This window comes from Centroberyx affinis, unplaced genomic scaffold, assembly GCF_046629955.1.
Source record: "Centroberyx affinis isolate AG114_WGS23_722 - 3 ecotype Tasmania unplaced genomic scaffold, CSIRO-AGI_Caff_v1 ptg002680l_1, whole genome shotgun sequence".
Lineage (NCBI taxonomy): Eukaryota > Metazoa > Chordata > Actinopteri > Beryciformes > Berycidae > Centroberyx > Centroberyx affinis.
Window position 1 is genome coordinate 68,505 of NW_027280863.1, and position 17,320 is coordinate 85,824.

Genomic DNA, 17,320 nt, shown 5'->3' on the forward strand with positions numbered 1-17,320 from the left:
ACGTGTTGGATGTCACTGCTACACATTTTTGGCACTGAGCCAAAATAAGTCAAAAACAGGTTTTGGGGGTATTTTGAGATTTTTCAGGTACTTTAATCTCTGTATTACATCATGGTGAATAATTAATTTTAGAAAACAAAAGGGAAAGTATTTCTTTTTATGACTTTGTGAAGGGTAGTCGACTAGCAAAACAAGTCAGCTGTTTAATACTGTCTGTCTCTCGTTCTGATTCTGACTGACAGTGGCCTACTCATCAGGAGAAGTAGGACAGAGTCACTTACTATGAAGCTACAGGTGGTTGTATCCGCTATTCAGAAGCAAACCACCACATCATGTCCACAGAAAGATGATCGCTACATCCACTCATGTTATTCCACAGAGCTTTACTGGAATTGTGACTTGTTAGTAGATCCGGGCCTAAGAAGCATATTCAGGCCAGGTATAGCAGATGTTATTCTGCATTGTGTAATATCAGTGATGACACTGTCACTCTGGATCTCTGTTTCAGGTGCTTTATTATTAGCCACCTGTAATAGTAGAGCAGATATCAATGTTGAATAAACAGGCTCTTTTACACAATGCTCTCTGCGCCTTCTGGAGATCCAACACAAGAGAGCATGTTACATACTCACACGAGACACCCAGAATTTACAAACAATAAAAAGAAAACCACAACAGTAAAGTGCAATTCACCAAAAAAATAGAGCATGTGTTAAAATGAAAATAAGAAAAATGAAAATAAAATACACAAAGCCGCATACTTGTAATACTAGAGCATATATCAATTATGAATTAACAGGCTCTCTTAAACAATGCTTTCAGCGCCTGTCAGACACCAGCAACAATGTCACTAAGTACCTTACAGAGACTGACATGTTCTCAACAGTGCACCCTCGCACTAGCAAGCTAGTCAGCCGTTTCTGCACGCACATGCTCTGGAGGACTCTACTCATATTAAACAGGTTTTCACGTGAACATAAATAAAATTACGCTGACAGAATTGCAACTTCACATTAAGAACTAATTACAAAAAATCCTCATACCAACGATGGTAAGTAACAACGGAGCAGAGGACTGCATACCTTCCCAGTGGAGATCCAACCTAAGAGACAAAGTAAAATTGATGGGAGCAGAGTGTGTACCTCTCGTGGGTGTGGCTACCACATTTTCTCTCCAACATGACATAATTGCTTTTTGAAGAAAATGCACGATTTCTACATAAGATTAAATCAAACACAGAATACTCATCTGGATGATAAAATCATAAAACATGGTAAAAATGTAAAAATGAAAACGGAAGTGTTGATCAACTGACAATCCGTTGGGTTGGATTATGGAGACAGAAGATGTTGCAGCAGTGGGGGGCAGAGGATGCAGGGGCTGGTCCAGCAGTAGGGACAGGTGTAGATGATGGTTCACTGGAGGGCTAAAAAAGAGAGAACAAATCAGGAATAAAAGGTAATTAACAGAAATGTATGTGTCAGATGTCCCTGTGGCTTAGTGTGTGATCGTCATTGAGCCCTGTGTTCTTTCGTGTTTGTCTTATCTAATGTTTGCATTATTCTCAAGGCATAACAAGAAATTTTGAAAGGACTGGTGGGCTAGTGTGAACTGACCGCCGTTTCTGCAATCTGTTATAAATCACAGCTGTGTAATGTGTGTATAGCTTTAGAGTGATGTAAACGTCATACATGAAACTAAGAGCTGCACTTATTCTTGCTATCAGATAGTTGTTCAGTTAGGAAACAGGTTACAAATTTAATTTAAATGTCAGGGACAAAGAAGAAAAGAAAGAAGAGATTCCTGAAAATATATACAGTATATACAATATAATTGGGGCTTTTTTTTTTTACAAGGGCTCAGTAGTAAGTTGCATTTAGTGTCTGACCAAATTACCAAATATGAATAAATAGTGTCACTATAGAGGGAATACAAATATATACGACAGATAGATATGACTATGTATTTACAGATAATAACAAGACAATTTGTATGGAGTTGTGCTCAGAGATTCAGTCCAGGGTCTGCGAAAGATGGGGATTGTTTGTAAGCCCCACTGCCATGGGGAAGAAACTGTTGTGGTGCCGTCAGGTTCTGGTCTTGATAGACTGCAGTCTCTTGCCAGAGGGGAGTCTCTCAAAAATTAGAGCGTCACATAGTGTAGCAGACAGGAAAACAGAAGTAGGAAAGGTAGTGGAAGTTATAAGATAATTCCTAGACAACCCTAGCCGTCCCTATTCCCTGGCCCTCCCTCGATTGACTCCCGCAGATAGACTCCCTAGTCTTTGTGTGCAGAGGCTGACAACAGGCTGACGCTGTAGAATGAGTCAATCAATACTGGGACAATCTGGGTCTCACCCACTGCTCCCGCCTCCCTCAGCCAAGGAACTACATCCGCACGCAGAGAAGTAGCCATGGACCCACTGTCCAACATTCGCTGAAGCTCAACAGACTATCGCTCTTGGCAGTTCTCATTGTGTTCTGAAAAATGACTGTCATGTCCTTGGGCACTGACTCACAAGTAGTAGTATACACATAATAAATATCGTGATCATCAGTGGAGGGAAAACCACACAGCCTCACATTTCCCTCTTACAAATGGAGGCTTTTTAATTTCCCTGGGAGAGACAAGCCTGGTTTGGGTTAAGAGAATGTATCTGAGCTGACTGGTCACAGTTAGTACTGATGTGCCCTGGGGAGAAGCACTTGAAGCACAGTTTGTTCATTCTGCAATGGGTTTTAGTGTTGTGTTCAGAGCTGCCACAGACTTTACATTCACCAGAGAGTCTGGGGCGCCCTTCAGGGGTGAGCTACGAGCTGACTGGGTGTTACTGGTCAATGCCATCTCTAGCAAGCCCAACATCTTGTCCATCGTACAGCACTTGCATACAGAAGATAGCCGTTCTGACTCCAGACTACAAACCAGTGACCCCTCACCAGACACTTATTCAAACCAAACAATTGCATATATTTTTGCATCACACTTCCACCTAGGGTCCCTCCACCTCCCCCTCCCGTATTATTGGGTCCACTTGTAGTTGCCACTGGTGTACACCGAAACTGGCCCGGGTAGGTGGAGTCAGGACAGGAAAAACGGGCTAGGCCACAGCGTTTGCGGTATGACCCACTCCAACTTGGCACTGATGTAAAAAATAGAAAAAACACTCAAGTCTGAGTTGAGCAACAAAGAGTGAGCGTTTGCCTTTTCTCCTGCAAGATGTGATTTAGTTTTTAATACTTTTCTATCCTACTGCAAACATGTTTTATGGTTACACCATGCATTGCTACTGAAATAATGCTTTTTGTTGTAATATCAACAAGCAACATTGAGCATTTTTAAGTATTATCAATATTAAGCGTATAAAATGTATTTTATAATTAAATAAATAAATGATTTCTATTGATGCCAGTACCATCTACTACCAAACAGTGAAGCTAATTTACGAACAATAACAAGGCTGCAGGAGTAAGATAAAATATGTCCACATTCTCTCTCTCTCTGATTTTCATCTTTATTGTTTATGATGTTCTTGTATTTAAAAAATGACATTGTTTATTAAGGCTTTATAGAATCATCTGAATTATTGGAGGATATATGGACTGTGGATATGGAGACACTCCAAGTGTAAGTATAACATTGTCACCAAAATCAATTCTCTTGTGTACATGAAATGTGGCTAATGATGAAGTGGAACCCAACACCTTGAGTAGAAAAGGACAGAGTGAAAGAGAGAGAAGTAAGATAGCATTAGAATAAATAGAATCATTAACATACAGAAGACCAGCCAGTAGATAATTGTTGACATTAGGGCTGTTCTGCAGCAGTGAGACCTTGTTTTCAATGATCAAACCAACTGCTGCTTTTTCTTTTTCTTCATCTGACATGTCCTTAGGTAAGCCCTGGCTACTTTCACCTAAGTCATCTAGTTGTTGTGGAGAATGTGACGCACTGCAGCTGGGTGCCTTTTTGTACTTTATTTTAGCAGCTAATCTGCCTATGTTGTCTACGTCAAACCCGACCACGCAAGCAAGTTTCAGCTGATACCAGGAAGAAATTGCCATGGCCAGTGTAATAAATTTTGCTGACTAAAGTGTATTAAGAAGTGAACAAAACAATTGTCTGTGTTTTTTTATTATCCTAGGACATTTCATACACAGAATGTAGTAAGAATAAATGTTTCATGTAATCCTAGTGGTGTGACAAAGTATTCAGTTATGTTACTTGATATAAAATCTTGCAGTGAGTTCAGATGCATAAATGTAGTTTGTACTGTTGGTTTGGTACATCTGGGGTTTAAGTGTCCACAGTTAGGACTCAAGTTTGAATGAACAAAATGGCCTATGGTCAAATGTTGGTGTCTGCTTATAGTAGACTATTTGAAGAATAGAAGAACATTTGAAGAATTCAGTATAACAACTAACTGTTGTCAGAAGCAGGGGATGGGGGTGAGGTGTGTGTGTGTGTGTGTGTGTGTGTGGGGGGGGGTATATTCAAAAAGAGAGAAAACTACTGAAAAATAATATAAATACATTAAAGCCATAATTAATCCCTGCTATTATTGGCCTACAGCTACTACCAAGCTAGTTGCCACTAAGGTATGTTATCTTAGCTCAGCCAATTATCAACCACAAATTCAAACTGGTATGCAATTGAAATGGACACGGCTTGAGACATTTTACCCATCAGTGGTAATTAAATAAATCCTCCACTGTTTAAACAACACACTAACCAAAGCGATTAGCCACTGGTTCAACATTTAGATCCATACTTTCTTCCTTGGCAGCTGAGGTCACATGACTTCCGTCCCCATTGAGAGGTTCTGAGGTAGGTCTATCTGCAGCCTGCTAATCTGGCATAGCCAGACCTCCGTGTCAAACAAACTGAGTTTGGGAAATTCAAGCAGAAAAGCTGGTGTATATTCTTGTGAATTCTGTGGATTAGAGAATGAGTCTATCACCTATTTTTTCAGTGCATACATATACTAGAATATTTTGGATTGATGTTAAACACTTTATAAGAAAAAAGACCAAAAAAAGAAAAAAAGACCATATAATAAAAAGTAGAGATATATATAATTTATAGACGAAGAGGTAGAAAAAGACTTTGTTTTCTTCATACAATTATTAATAATACTTGGAAAATTTCACATACATAAGAAAAAGTGGACTCCAAGCCTCATTTTGGATTTTTGAACATTTTTTTTTATTATCAAGAACTGATTGCTATGGCACTACAGTGTTTGATAATATTTATTTTATTATTGTATCACCCTCTTTGTATACTGTTGTATACAAACTATTGTTCTGTACAATATAATTTTATGGCATTAATAAAAAAAGCAAAAAAACAAACAAACAAACATGAAAGTTATGCTTCAAACCGCTTCAAACCAATAAAATTGCACTAGGACCATGCAAGGGTTGGACCAATTAATAAATGACTAGTTTAGCTACCTTAAACAGCTAACTAAAGTTATGTTACTTAGCTGCTAAAAGGTTTAGGAATAACAGGATGGAGGATACAATTCAACAGTGCAACAAGTGTCTGTCCACTTTACCTATAGCTAACATTATACTGTAATAACCAGCTATAGCTACCATAAGCTAAACTCTGAACCCTTTTTAAAGATGACCAGCGGAGTTGGTCGTCATTTTTAAAAAAGAAGGGTCGTCATAATACTTTTCTAATGCATTTTATTAATCTTATAGTAAAACTTAATTTCATCACTTGGGCTAGAAATGGGCGTTACTTAGCCGGACCTATTTAGAGCTAAAAGAGGGCTAGTATGTAGCCCAGACAGTGAAATCAGGGATAGTGCTCACTGGGAGAGATTGTAGGTGTTTGACAGTGATTGTCAACGTGGGGTCCGGGGACCACCAGGGGTCCTTGAGGGGGTTCCAGGGGGTCCCCAGTAAATTGATAAAAAGTTAAACTTCAGCATTATTTAATTTACAAGGAGTTAACAGCATTAGATAATGTAGAAGAATGACTGTTATGATCATAGTTTCACTGTTATCTCTCTACCTACAATACAGATAGTCATTCTAGACAAATTTGGGTTCTCAGGTTTGGGTCAGAGAGAAAAAATCTCATCAAATGGGGGTCCATGACCCTAATGTGGACTAAATTAGGGGTCCTTGATATGAAAAAGGTTGAGAACCACTGGTGTAATGTGTGCCCAGCCTTTGCCAACTGAGTCACCAGGACAGTCCGGGCATTGCCGTTTTAGAGAATTTTACCTCTGGCCCTTTCAGAGTCTGTGCACGCCACTGGCTTGAAATTCCACTGGGCTAGGCCTAATGATTTGAATGATTGACTGGTGAGAATGGGAGAAAGGGGAGGAATGAAGTAGTCATGCAGTATGACCACAGGGAGGCGCTACAAGCCATCAAATACTTGCCAGACTAAGGTTGGACCAGCAGGAAAAGTCATGGCTGGAAACAGTCCTAAAATTCTAAACTAAAATTCATTAGTGGCGTTTGAAGAGCTTTGTGTGATCTATAGACGTTGTTGAGCAGACTGTGTGTCTGTAGGTGACAGGTTACAGATAGGCTATTTCCATGGACATGCAGTAGTTTATGGGTTATGGAATAATATAATATGCCACAAGAACCAATTTGATTTCATTTTGACTCGTGTAAATTTGTGTTGTCTGGAAAACTGGGTGCACTGGCGTGAATTTTGAGCTGCGTGATCGAGACCAATCCAGACGACCTGGAGACCAGGTAGGCCTACCCATAACAGGATAAAACCACATGCATGTGTCTACTGATGTTGCAGTTTGTAGCCTACTGACGACACAGACAATAATGTATTCATATTGTCTGCCATACAAGGGTCTATAATCTACAGAATAAAATCCGTTTTTCCAATGAAGACTACCAGGACCCATTTTCCATGCACCTCAAAACAGCTGCACGGCTAGGAAATTTAACATGAAAATTTCGAATCAATGGATCACCGGATCAATTGTCATTAAAAGCAAAGACAGTCCAGCGAATAATGCAATCGACTAGGAGGCTGACGTGAACGTGTTCCCAGTCGGCAGGTAAATCGGACACGACATGGAAACGTCATGAAGTTAGGATCTTTTCCGCATTTCGTGTCAGATCCGCGAGCGTCTGAACCTGCAGTTTGACAAGCTTCAGGGTAGAACGCATACGAATGACATTTATTGGGAATAGAGGACTGATATGAGTATCGACATTTATTGGGAATAGCAGACCAACAAGTGCGTTGTCAATCCAGATAGACTGGATGTGGGTGAGTGCTTTATGTTCATGAAAGATTGATTTCTATTTCCATTTTCATTGTTTAGGTTACTTTATATTTGCTTTACTTGTGTCACTGGTCGGATAGCTAGACAGAGAATAACCAATAGACCTATTTTGTAGATGTTTTAGGTTAACTTTGTAGGCTTATTTTAGGGATGGTCTTACTTCTTGGTAGTGAATCTGCTGCTGTTCTGAGACAGTCGCAGTAGCCTACAGTAGCCCATAGACTGTACCAAGCAGCTGTTGCTGGTCATATGGTGGTATTTTCTCAGACAACTCACTCTTGTACACAATCAAACTATCGCTCCTCTGTAGCTGTGCACTGTCAAATCATTCCTCCGCTGTCAAACCTCCTGTACACTAGCAAACTGTCACTCCTCTAGGCTAAGCTACCCGTAGCCCAACACTATCAAAATAAATCAGCCTGTTGGCTAGTTAGCTAGCTAACAAAGCCAAAAACCAACAGCTTGTCACACTGAGTTGACTCTTGTCCAACTCAGTGTTTTGGAGTAGACTATAGGGCTAAAGACAATAGTTTACTTTCACAGTAACCTTAATTTGGAAACAAATATACCCATTCACTTTTCCTTAGTGTTGCTGCGTGATGTCACCTAGATCCTACACAGGATATGTGCATTTTTCCTTTGCTTTTAATACAGAATAGCAGTAGGCCTACGTGTTGCGGAGGAGTGGGCAGGACAGCTTTGACTCCGGACAGGACGGACCTCAATTTCAGGTTAAAAGCCTTAGTGTTGAACCAAGTTGCTGTTAAAGTAATTTCTTCCTGTCCAAAGAGAGCATGGCAGAGACGAGGGAGGCAATGAAACTTGTCAGCCCGTATGTTTGAATTAATGCTACACCAGTGGTTCTTACCGCCCCCACCCCATCAAATAAAATGTAGGCTAATTGTCTTCCCTTAATATTAATGGTGATTATTATCCTGTTTATTATTATGATTATTATGATGATGATGATTATATTTATATTATGTATTATATTTATATTAGGCCTATATATTTATTATTTATTTATATTCTTATTATATTATTATTATTATTATTAGATTGATTATTATTCTGTGTTATATCATTAAAAAGCATGTCATTGAATGCCAAATAACATTTGATTTAACTAGACAGTTGGAATATCATTATCATTAGTTTCCCAGGGAGCAAAAAAGCCATGTGAATAGAAATTATATGAATGAGTGTTAAACAAATGCAACGGTTAGAAATTTGACATTCAAACTTTAATTAGGTGGCCTATCACAAACAGCAGCCAATCAGAAATGCCAAACAAGAAGCATTCTTATTAATTGTTCCAACGGAAAACAAGAGCAGCCTACCAAGGAAAAAGTCTGAGGCTACTGGAAAAAAGCAGAAGGATTTATCTTAACTTTCAAAGGAAATAAGCTAAATTGCTTTGAAAGTTAGTGTGAGCCCTGCGCTTGGTGGTTCTCTGCCAGTTTCTTCACTGCGGGTTGCAGAGAAGTTAGTTTCAGCCGTATTGCGCCTGAGGCCATCAAGTCTAAGCGATTGCGGTACTTGGACTGCATGTGGAGGACCTGGCTGAATCCCTGCTCAACTAGATATGTTGTTGGGAAAGTAAGAAGAAGCAGCCTGGTCTTCTCCCAGAGAGCCGGGTAATGCTGGGCATATTTGACCCAGATGCTGCCCCAGCCAGAGGTGCGGAAAGTAGCCTGGGCCTCGTCGTCGCACTGGATGTCGACAAGATGCTCCTGGATGGCGGGCTCGCATCCGGTCACGTCTGCCTGAAAGGGCTGCACCACCCAGATGGGAACATCGAGGTTCAGGAGGTCCCTGAAGTGGACTCCATGTCAGCCTTAATCATCGTCAGGTGGTCGGTGTAAATGAGGAGGTGGAGCCTCAGACACCTGCAATGAGTATAACCAGCAAATTGTTCTCTGGTGCAGATTTTTAGACGATTTTGAACTGGTTATTTTATTTCTAATTAGTCTACTAATAAATGTTTCTTTATTTTTATAATGCATAGGGATATAGGCTAGAGATGCACCGATTGCAATTTTCTTGGCCGATTCCGATTTCCGATTTTTTAAAAGTCTGACCTGCCGATTCCGATTTTGGCCGATTCCGATTTTCTTTCTAAGAACTATAATTGACAGCACACACAAACATTTTTGTAACTTTTCTTTAATGGAAAATTAAAATTCAATTGTATGTTCATAATAAAACATTGACTATTAATAACTTACATTTTCTCCAAAACTGCACCAGGTTACAGGACCTTCTCTCACTCTCACTCAAACAAATCTCAAAATAAAAAAGTGCTCCAGGTTACTGGACAGAGCTTTTTTGAACAAATAAAATCCAAATGAAAATGAATTGCAGTATATCCCACTTTATACTTTCCCGAAAGAAAACAGGTGCAACAGATCTATATAACAACACACAGACTATTACTATTATGGACTATTATACAACAGGTAGTTCCGACCAAGCGATCTGATTGGTCAACTAGACATTTAGAACGTGATCAAATCAGCATGACAGCACACCTAGCCTCATCACTAAATATTACTCCGCCATATTATCATACAATTGGCTGCGTTCGGAATGGGTTCGTTATATTATGCGTTCGTTGTATTTAAATATAACGCTACGCTAACTCTGTTCAGCCTTGATGTTACCAGACGCTCTGCCATCCATCAGCTGTGCCGGTGAGTCGGTGACACGGCGCTACTAGCTTAAAAATACATGTGAAGTTCGCGGACATAGTAGCTAAATCTGTCCATGGAAAAATTATTTTTTTCAGCAGATATCTTAGTTACAACAAGATTGAGCTAGCAAGGCAGTTTTGTGTTTATATGTGTGGTATTTATTCAGTTTAGGAAATCCCGCGATCTCTAGAAAGCATTAGCTCCAGTTGGCTGCTGACTCAACAGGGACTAGAAATCGTCTCTGTTGCAGGTCGGTACTAAGGCTCCGCCTACTTGCTGGAGTAGTAAACTAGGTTCCATTACATAGGAGTCTACTGACGTGACTGATTGTTTTCCAGTTATTAGTCAGACCCCATGTATTTTCAGGGAAACGGAGATAACACTAGCAAACTTTTTTTTATTTTGAGAGCGAATTGCCCCACAATATGAATACATTTTGTTTGTATCTTTTATTTTGTTGGTAACTGTTGTATAATCGCAATATTACACTCGAGGGTGTGCGTTACCGTCATTATTGGCACGACAGTGATGCGGTCAGTAAGCATCACGGTAACGCACACCCTCTCGTGTAATATTGCTTAATTACAGCTGAGTTTTTACCGTTGTCTTGAATTTGACCGGCACAGAATCGGATATATGAGACTGATCGGCCGGTCACCGGTCATGGCCGATCAGCTGAAAACCGGCCGATTCCGGTCACCGGCCGATCGATCGGTGCATCTCTAATATAGGCCTATATTTTCAGACAAGTCAATATAATAAACATTACAACATAATGTATTCATAGAAATAAAATATATTAATTATAATAATAGCGGGCCTATTATATCTATTTAGCGTTGTTTCTGAAAAATAGTAGATCACCTTGGTCAACTACGGGAAATTAGCAAACTGCCTCCTGCCTATGCTCTGCCTGTACAGATCCAGCCTGGAGGTGAGACTGTGAATGACCGCCTTGCACTGGACCAGAGTAACGCCATTTCCTTGGAGCTTTAGCGTGACTTCGTTAATCTTTTCAAAAAAGTCTGCGAGGTACATGATGTCGCAGCGGCTGGGTGACACCTTTTCCCCGAGAGCTGCATCAACCTTCTCCAGGAACTCCACGATGCTGTCAAACAGCTCACAAAAATGAGCAAGGCAGTTTCCTTTTGAGAGCCAGCGGACATCAGTATAGAGAAGATGACGCTCAAATGTCTCATCGTTTTCCTGATACAGCTGTCTGAACAGTCTGTCATTCAGGGCATGGGCTTTTATTTTGTTTATTGCCTTGACTGCAACATTGAGAGACTCGTGGTGAGGTGGACTTTTAGATTTGGCCACAAGGTTGTGGCGGTGCAAGACACAGTGGACTGTGAGGACATGCGGGACCTGCTCCTTCAGCAGAGCGGTGAAGCCACGGTACCTGCCAACCATGGAGGGGGCACCATCAGTGGCGCATGCGAGGATGTTGGTGATTGGGATTGACTTCTTCTGTAGATATGCATAAAGCGCATTAAAAATGGTCTGGCCATTGGTGTCTGTTTCTAGATATTTGGAAAACAAAAATTCCTCAGCCATCTCCTGACTGTTGGAGGCCTTATAGAGGACATAGGCCATCAGAAGAGCGTTGTTGTCAGAGGTGGTTGTCTCATCCAGCTGAAGGCTGAATGGAGAGTCCCGCAGGATGGCACACAGCTGCTCCTCTGTATCGGCGGCCATTTCATTTATCCTGCGTGCCACGGTGTCATTGCTGAGTGGGATGGATGAAACATGAGGGTTTCATGGCCTCATTTGAAAACACTTGTTCACACAATAAACACACAAAGTTGTGCATTGGTGGGAGAAGGTACGAATCCATAGCTAAGGTATTCAATAGAATACGGGCGGCATTTTTTCTTGTTCTGTGCCATTTTGCTGATATGTTGCTCGTGGTTTTCCAACGTGCAAAAAGAAAAAAAACGCGCAAAAGTAATATTTTTGCGCGGGTCACATATGTCACATAGCCTATGTCAATGGAGTTTGGTCTGATATTGTTTTGTGCTATTTCAGGCAAATTAAACCTAATAATAATAATAATAATAATAATAAACTTTATTTGTATAGCACCTTTCATACAAGAAATGCAGCTCAAAGTGCTTTACAACAAAGAAATTACATGCACCAAGTGCTTCACATAAAACTTGATAATAATAGCGAAAATAAGATAAAGATGAGAATAGAATACATAGCTTCACATGAAAATAGACATAGAATGAGCATAAAAACAGGGATAGAATGCCATAATTAATGTAAAATAGATGGAGAATAAAACCCACTTGATAAGATGGAAAATAAAACCCACTGAATAAAATAAAGTTAAAAAATAGAGTAGCCTACATAGAATGCATAAACTCAAGTAAAATAAAACATTTTAAAAGAAGTGCAGCAGTGCATAAGTGCGAAGCAAAGTGCAAAAAAGAGTTTCAGGCCTGTATCAGGAAAGTCATAGCTAGTTAAAGGCTAGTGAAGAGATAAGTTTTTAGCTTTCTTTTAAAAATATTTAGCAAGCTGGCTTCCCTGATATCTATAGGTAAACCTGGTAAATGTCCCATGTTTTGGGATTTCACTTTTCCTTTTATTCATAGACTTATTAAAGATGTTTAATGAAGACTTTAAAGTTCACAACTAGACGAAACCGTTTTATAACACTGCAGAGAAAAGTTGCATCGGTGTAAACTCCCCCGTCTCAGCCGGAATCAAGCCGGCTGATGGTGTTGCTGTGACTCAGCTTGTCAGGTGGCAGGTGTCTGGTTTTAGAATATTGTTTTAGAAAATTGTTTATTTATGTTTGTTATGATTGTATAGTTTGTGTTAATATGCTTCGGCAACATTGTATTGTATGCAGTCATGCCAATAAAGCCACTTGAATTGAATAGTGTTAAAGTGTGTGTCTGGATGCTAGACGCTAAGTTGCTTTCACGGGAAGTCCGACAGCGGAATATCCCTCTTGTAAATTTGTAACCATGGCGATAACACAGCGTTATCCTTGGGAGAAATTATTGCTCTCAAGAGGAAGAAACTCTTAATTTCCTCCACGGGGAATACCAAGGAAGAGAGCGTCCATTTTCCTAAGTTGACACAATAAACGCCATGTTGGTGAAATTTTATAGATGATACTCTGACGTCCCGTTCCCGTGAAGGCAGCCTGAAGCTGCGCTACAGAAAGCTGACAGAAACACTGAAGTAAAGAGTATGGAAACAATACACCGTCTCGTCTAGTCTCATTGGTGTAAACTGGCAGGTTTTAGAATGTTGCAGACCACGTTCTTTTGCAAGTAGTTGCAAGTTTCAACTCGTCTCGTCGTGAATCTTTGGTGTAAACTCGCCTTAAACAAACACCCCCCAAGAACACCTCAATGCCCCCCTTTCAAAAATATTGCTTCCAGCGCCCCCCGACGTTCTCTGAACGCCCCTGGGGGGCGGTACCGTCCCCGTTGAGAAACACTACTCTAGAGTCTCTCTGTAGGTGAGGGCTTTGTTATGGAGCGTGTCACTTTCTATTAGGTGATTATAAAATTTAAATGCTTTCTTTTGGATTTTGATAATTAGTGGGTATCGTCCTAATTCTTTTTCTGTCTCTCTCACGTTGTTGACACACACAGAGTGGGAGCTCTCTCTCTCTGTTTCTCTCTCTCACTCTCAAATTCAAATGAGCTTTACTGTCAGGGCAAGACAATTTCTGTTGCCAGAGCATAAGCAAGAATATAATCATCAACAATACACAATCATATTAAGAAGTCAAATATTATTATATATATATTATAATAGTGCATATTGTACAACGACAATTGCTATCTGTTCATGTTCATTCAGATAGCTTGCAAATATATACAATCAATATTAATAAAAAAAAAATAGGTTCATAGTAGCGGAGAGAGCAGAGAATATTTCTTTCAATTTAGGGTCATAGGTTTCCCTTGTCATTGGACATGAGAACAGAAGGTGTGTTTCTGTCTCTATTTTCATGAGATTGCAGTGCTGCAGAGCCTCTGGTATTTGGTTTTCCAGTTTTATTTCAAACCTGGAAACCTAAAGACAAAACCTGGAAGGTTTTTTTTTTCAATTTCCAGGTTATGGTCCCCAAGTCTATATTTCCTAAAAATGTTTCTTTCTTGAACTTCATGAATGCAAAGGTATTTGGCCTATTTCATTTGTCTGTTAAGTGTGTGATGGCGCTGAAGTTTATTCTGTTTTTTAATTCCGTTATTCCACTTATCTGTGTAGCGCTGTTTTAAGTGGAGGTCAAGGCACTTTATTGTGTCTCTTGGTGTGTTTTGGTCTCTTGGTGTGTGTTGGTCTCTTGGTGTGTGTTGGGTCTCTAGGTGTGTGTTGGTGTGTGTCTTGGTGTTGACATGCTGCTGAGGTCTGATATCAGCTGGTTCAGGGAACCACATTGTAGGGAATGCTGGTTGCAAAGAAGGACTTGAGATTTTAATGATTGCTGGTCTGATTGGTTTAAATGTTGCCAGAATTTATATGTTTTCCTTTTAATATGTACATGGAGGGGGAACAGTTCTATTATTGCTACTAGGGCTGGGCGATAATTCAATATTATCGTTTATCGTCTTTCAGTGGAATCATATTGTGATGATATGAAGATATTTTAGTATCGTGACACACATTTCTGCTGTCTGAATTGATGATGACAAGCAAATTTTACTTAAAAACTCATAAAATGAGGTATGGTAGGAATATTATTTGAAAATTTCTGTTTTGTTTGACATCACACCTAACATTACCATTCGGTTCAATGAGATGAACATTAATTTGATTATTTAACGTGATTTTGCATACATGAACCATATTGTGATATATATTGATATAGAGAAAAATTGTTATGATTATCATGATATTGATTTCAACCATATCGCCCAGCCCTAATTGCTACTACTACTACTACTAGGCTACTACTACTACTACTACTACTACTACTATTACTACTACTACTACTGCTACTACTACTAGGCTACTACTACTACTGCTACTACTATTACTACTACTACTACTACTACTACTACTAGGCTACAACAACAACTACTACTACTACTACTACTACTACATTGATACTTCTATCACTACTACTAGTTCTACTGCAACTACTACCACTACTTTGTGCATATACAAACACCAAGTCAAAGGGACTGTTGCTAGGACAGCAAGCACACTTACATTTTCTTCAGAAAATGTAGCCTTTTATTTTTATTCTATTATTCTGCCATAAAAGTATCTGCAGCTCAGAAACTATAAGGGCTACAGCTCCCAGTCTTGGCAGATAGGTGCCAGATTCAGCGTCATTGCGCCTATAGGGGGCGCTACAGCAACATTTTAGATTTAAATATAAATGGCCATAACTGGGTGAGTATAAATCATAGAAAGACAATTCTTTTATTGCTGGATTCATTGGGTCAAGCCACATCTATGTATATAGGCCATGCCCATTTCCACAATCAAGGTTTTCCGCCATTGTTGAGTGAGATTTTAGAGTTTGTAGCAGTGTTCAGAGATAGCAATTCCAATTTAGTCCCAAAAACAGAGAATGCATTTAATAACACAGGGAGTAAACATTAGTAAGATGATGAGATGGTGAGATGTTGAATATCATCATCATAAAGTCATATGGAGATGTGACCATGGTTTTGATGAATAATCTCTGCTAATGGCTCCAGAGAGAGAGCAAACATAGGGACACCCTTACCATGTACCTCAGGAAATGGCAAACTTGGTTGAGCAGTTACTACCTGATAGGATCACAGCAGTGAGATATGCCCCAGGACCTGCCATAAAAAGTGCCAGATAGTGCCACTCAAGCTGGTCAAACGCCTTCTCTGCATCTAAAGGTATTGCAGTGCACTGAGAGGGAATATTACTGACCACACCCTACAGAATGTGCAGGAGACAGTGCACATTGTCAAAGTTTGTATCTTCATAATATTTGTAAATCGTATCCAAATTTTTTATCCAAAATGTTGTTTAATTTGTTCAACAGGTATTGAATAATGTGATCAGGTTTTCTACTTCCGTCCTCCTACATTTCTACTTCCTTCTTCTACCAAAGATGAATGACAATAGCAAATGTTGAGGTTTGACAGTGAAAATATACAATATCAATTGTCAGTTTGCAAAAGTGGCCCTTAAAATAGACTATGTTGAGTATCTAAGTTTTAGGGAATGCATTCAAAATCAGTTTAAACAAGACACAATATTTAGGCATCTAAAATGAAAGACATGATAATGTTCATTCATCTGTGTGGTGATTGGTCAGTGTCACCCCAGATACTTGTGTCTGCTCATCTAGAATGTAGAATGTTTTTGTCATCCATTTATCTGCCATCATTTGGCTTCAGTCTGCCTTTTCAGTACTAATTCTTACAGACCCGATTTGTGTTCCTTCCTTTCTACCATTCATTTTGACCTGTTATTTTTTTCTTTCTCTTTCTCTTTCTCTTTCTCTTTCCCTTTCTCTCTTTCTTTTTATCCCCCTCACCTATCACCTACCTGACCGCTCAGTAGCCAATAGTGGATCAACAAGAAACCAACAGGGATCAGGAAGAAGCAAGTCAACATGGCGGTCTTTAAGCTTGAAAATGTGGAAGACCTCTATGAGATTGGAGAAGTTCTGGGAAGGTATGGATATGACTGAGTGAAGTGGGGAAAACTGTATTATGATAGTTTCCCCCATAATGTATTGGTATGTCAAGTAGGCCTATTCAGTAATCACATTATAAGGTTTTTTTTTTTATGAAAGACTATACAAATTTTCTATCAGATGATCTTGAATGATCTTTTTCATGAGTATAATTGACTTTGACATGTTATTGCCCTGAGGGATATGATTGCAGCTCTTTATTGTCAAATGTCAAAAATTGTAATATGAAAAAATGCAGTATTACGATATTTGAGGTATCACACAAATGTGCAACATTATTATCTTGTGGTCTAAATACTATAATAATTGTTCCGGTAGCTTTCTGATGATTTCTGATTTTACCCCAAAAGTAAAGGATTGGTTTAGGGCTGGGTGGTTTACCGAACATTTACCAAAACCGACACAACAAATCTTTTACTGATCTTTTTTCCACATGTTGGTGTGTTCAGTAAATGCATTCTTCCAGTGCAGTCCAGTGCATGTGCTCCTTTAACTTAAAGGTTAGTTCAACCAAAAATTTTAATTTATCTACCCACCCTCATGTCAGTTGAAACACTGGTGAAGTTTGGATGTCAATAAAACTAACAGCAAGTTAGCCAGAGCAGCTCTGTAGCAACCTTCTCCAAAACAACTGGAGTGAAGACTTAAGAGTTCCAAAAAGGGCAAAAAATAACAATAAAATT

The 17,320-nt window shown here is 39.4% G+C and overlaps 2 protein-coding genes across 4 annotated transcripts in view; one reads left to right on the forward strand and one right to left on the reverse strand.

Annotated features, from left to right (window-relative positions):
* The first annotated feature begins 6,490 nt into the window (after positions 1-6,490).
* Positions 6,491-17,320, forward strand: part of LOC139657413 (death-associated protein kinase 2) — a 42,392-nt gene continuing 31,562 nt past the window's right edge. Inside the window, exons 1-2 of one of the 3 annotated variants that reach the window (XM_071535241.1) lie at positions 6,491-6,726; positions 16,499-16,615. In XM_071535241.1, coding sequence (XP_071391342.1) covers positions 16,554-16,615 — 62 coding nt within the window. In that variant the 5' untranslated portion in view covers positions 6,491-6,726; positions 16,499-16,553. Of the gene's footprint in view, positions 6,727-7,084; positions 7,265-16,498; positions 16,616-17,320 lie in introns of those variants that run through there. The other 2 variants (XM_071535240.1, XM_071535242.1) reach the window with 2 other exon arrangements.
* On the reverse strand, positions 8,705-11,671 carry LOC139657407 (zinc finger BED domain-containing protein 5-like). Its single transcript, XM_071535221.1, has 2 exons — positions 10,893-11,671; positions 8,705-9,095 (listed from the first exon to the last, which is right to left on the reverse strand). Exons 1-2 carry the CDS (start codon positions 11,669-11,671, stop codon positions 8,705-8,707), a joined length of 1,170 nt encoding a protein of 389 aa, XP_071391322.1.

Coding starts and splice junctions, on each gene's coding strand:
- LOC139657407 (XM_071535221.1), bottom strand. CDS start 11,671: ATGGCCGCCGATACAGAGGAGCAGCTGTGTGCCATCCTGCGGGACTCT. Junction 9,096..10,892: donor CTCACCTCCAGGCTGGATCT/GTACAGGCAGAG, acceptor AGTCCACTTCAG/GGACCTCCTGAACCTCGATG.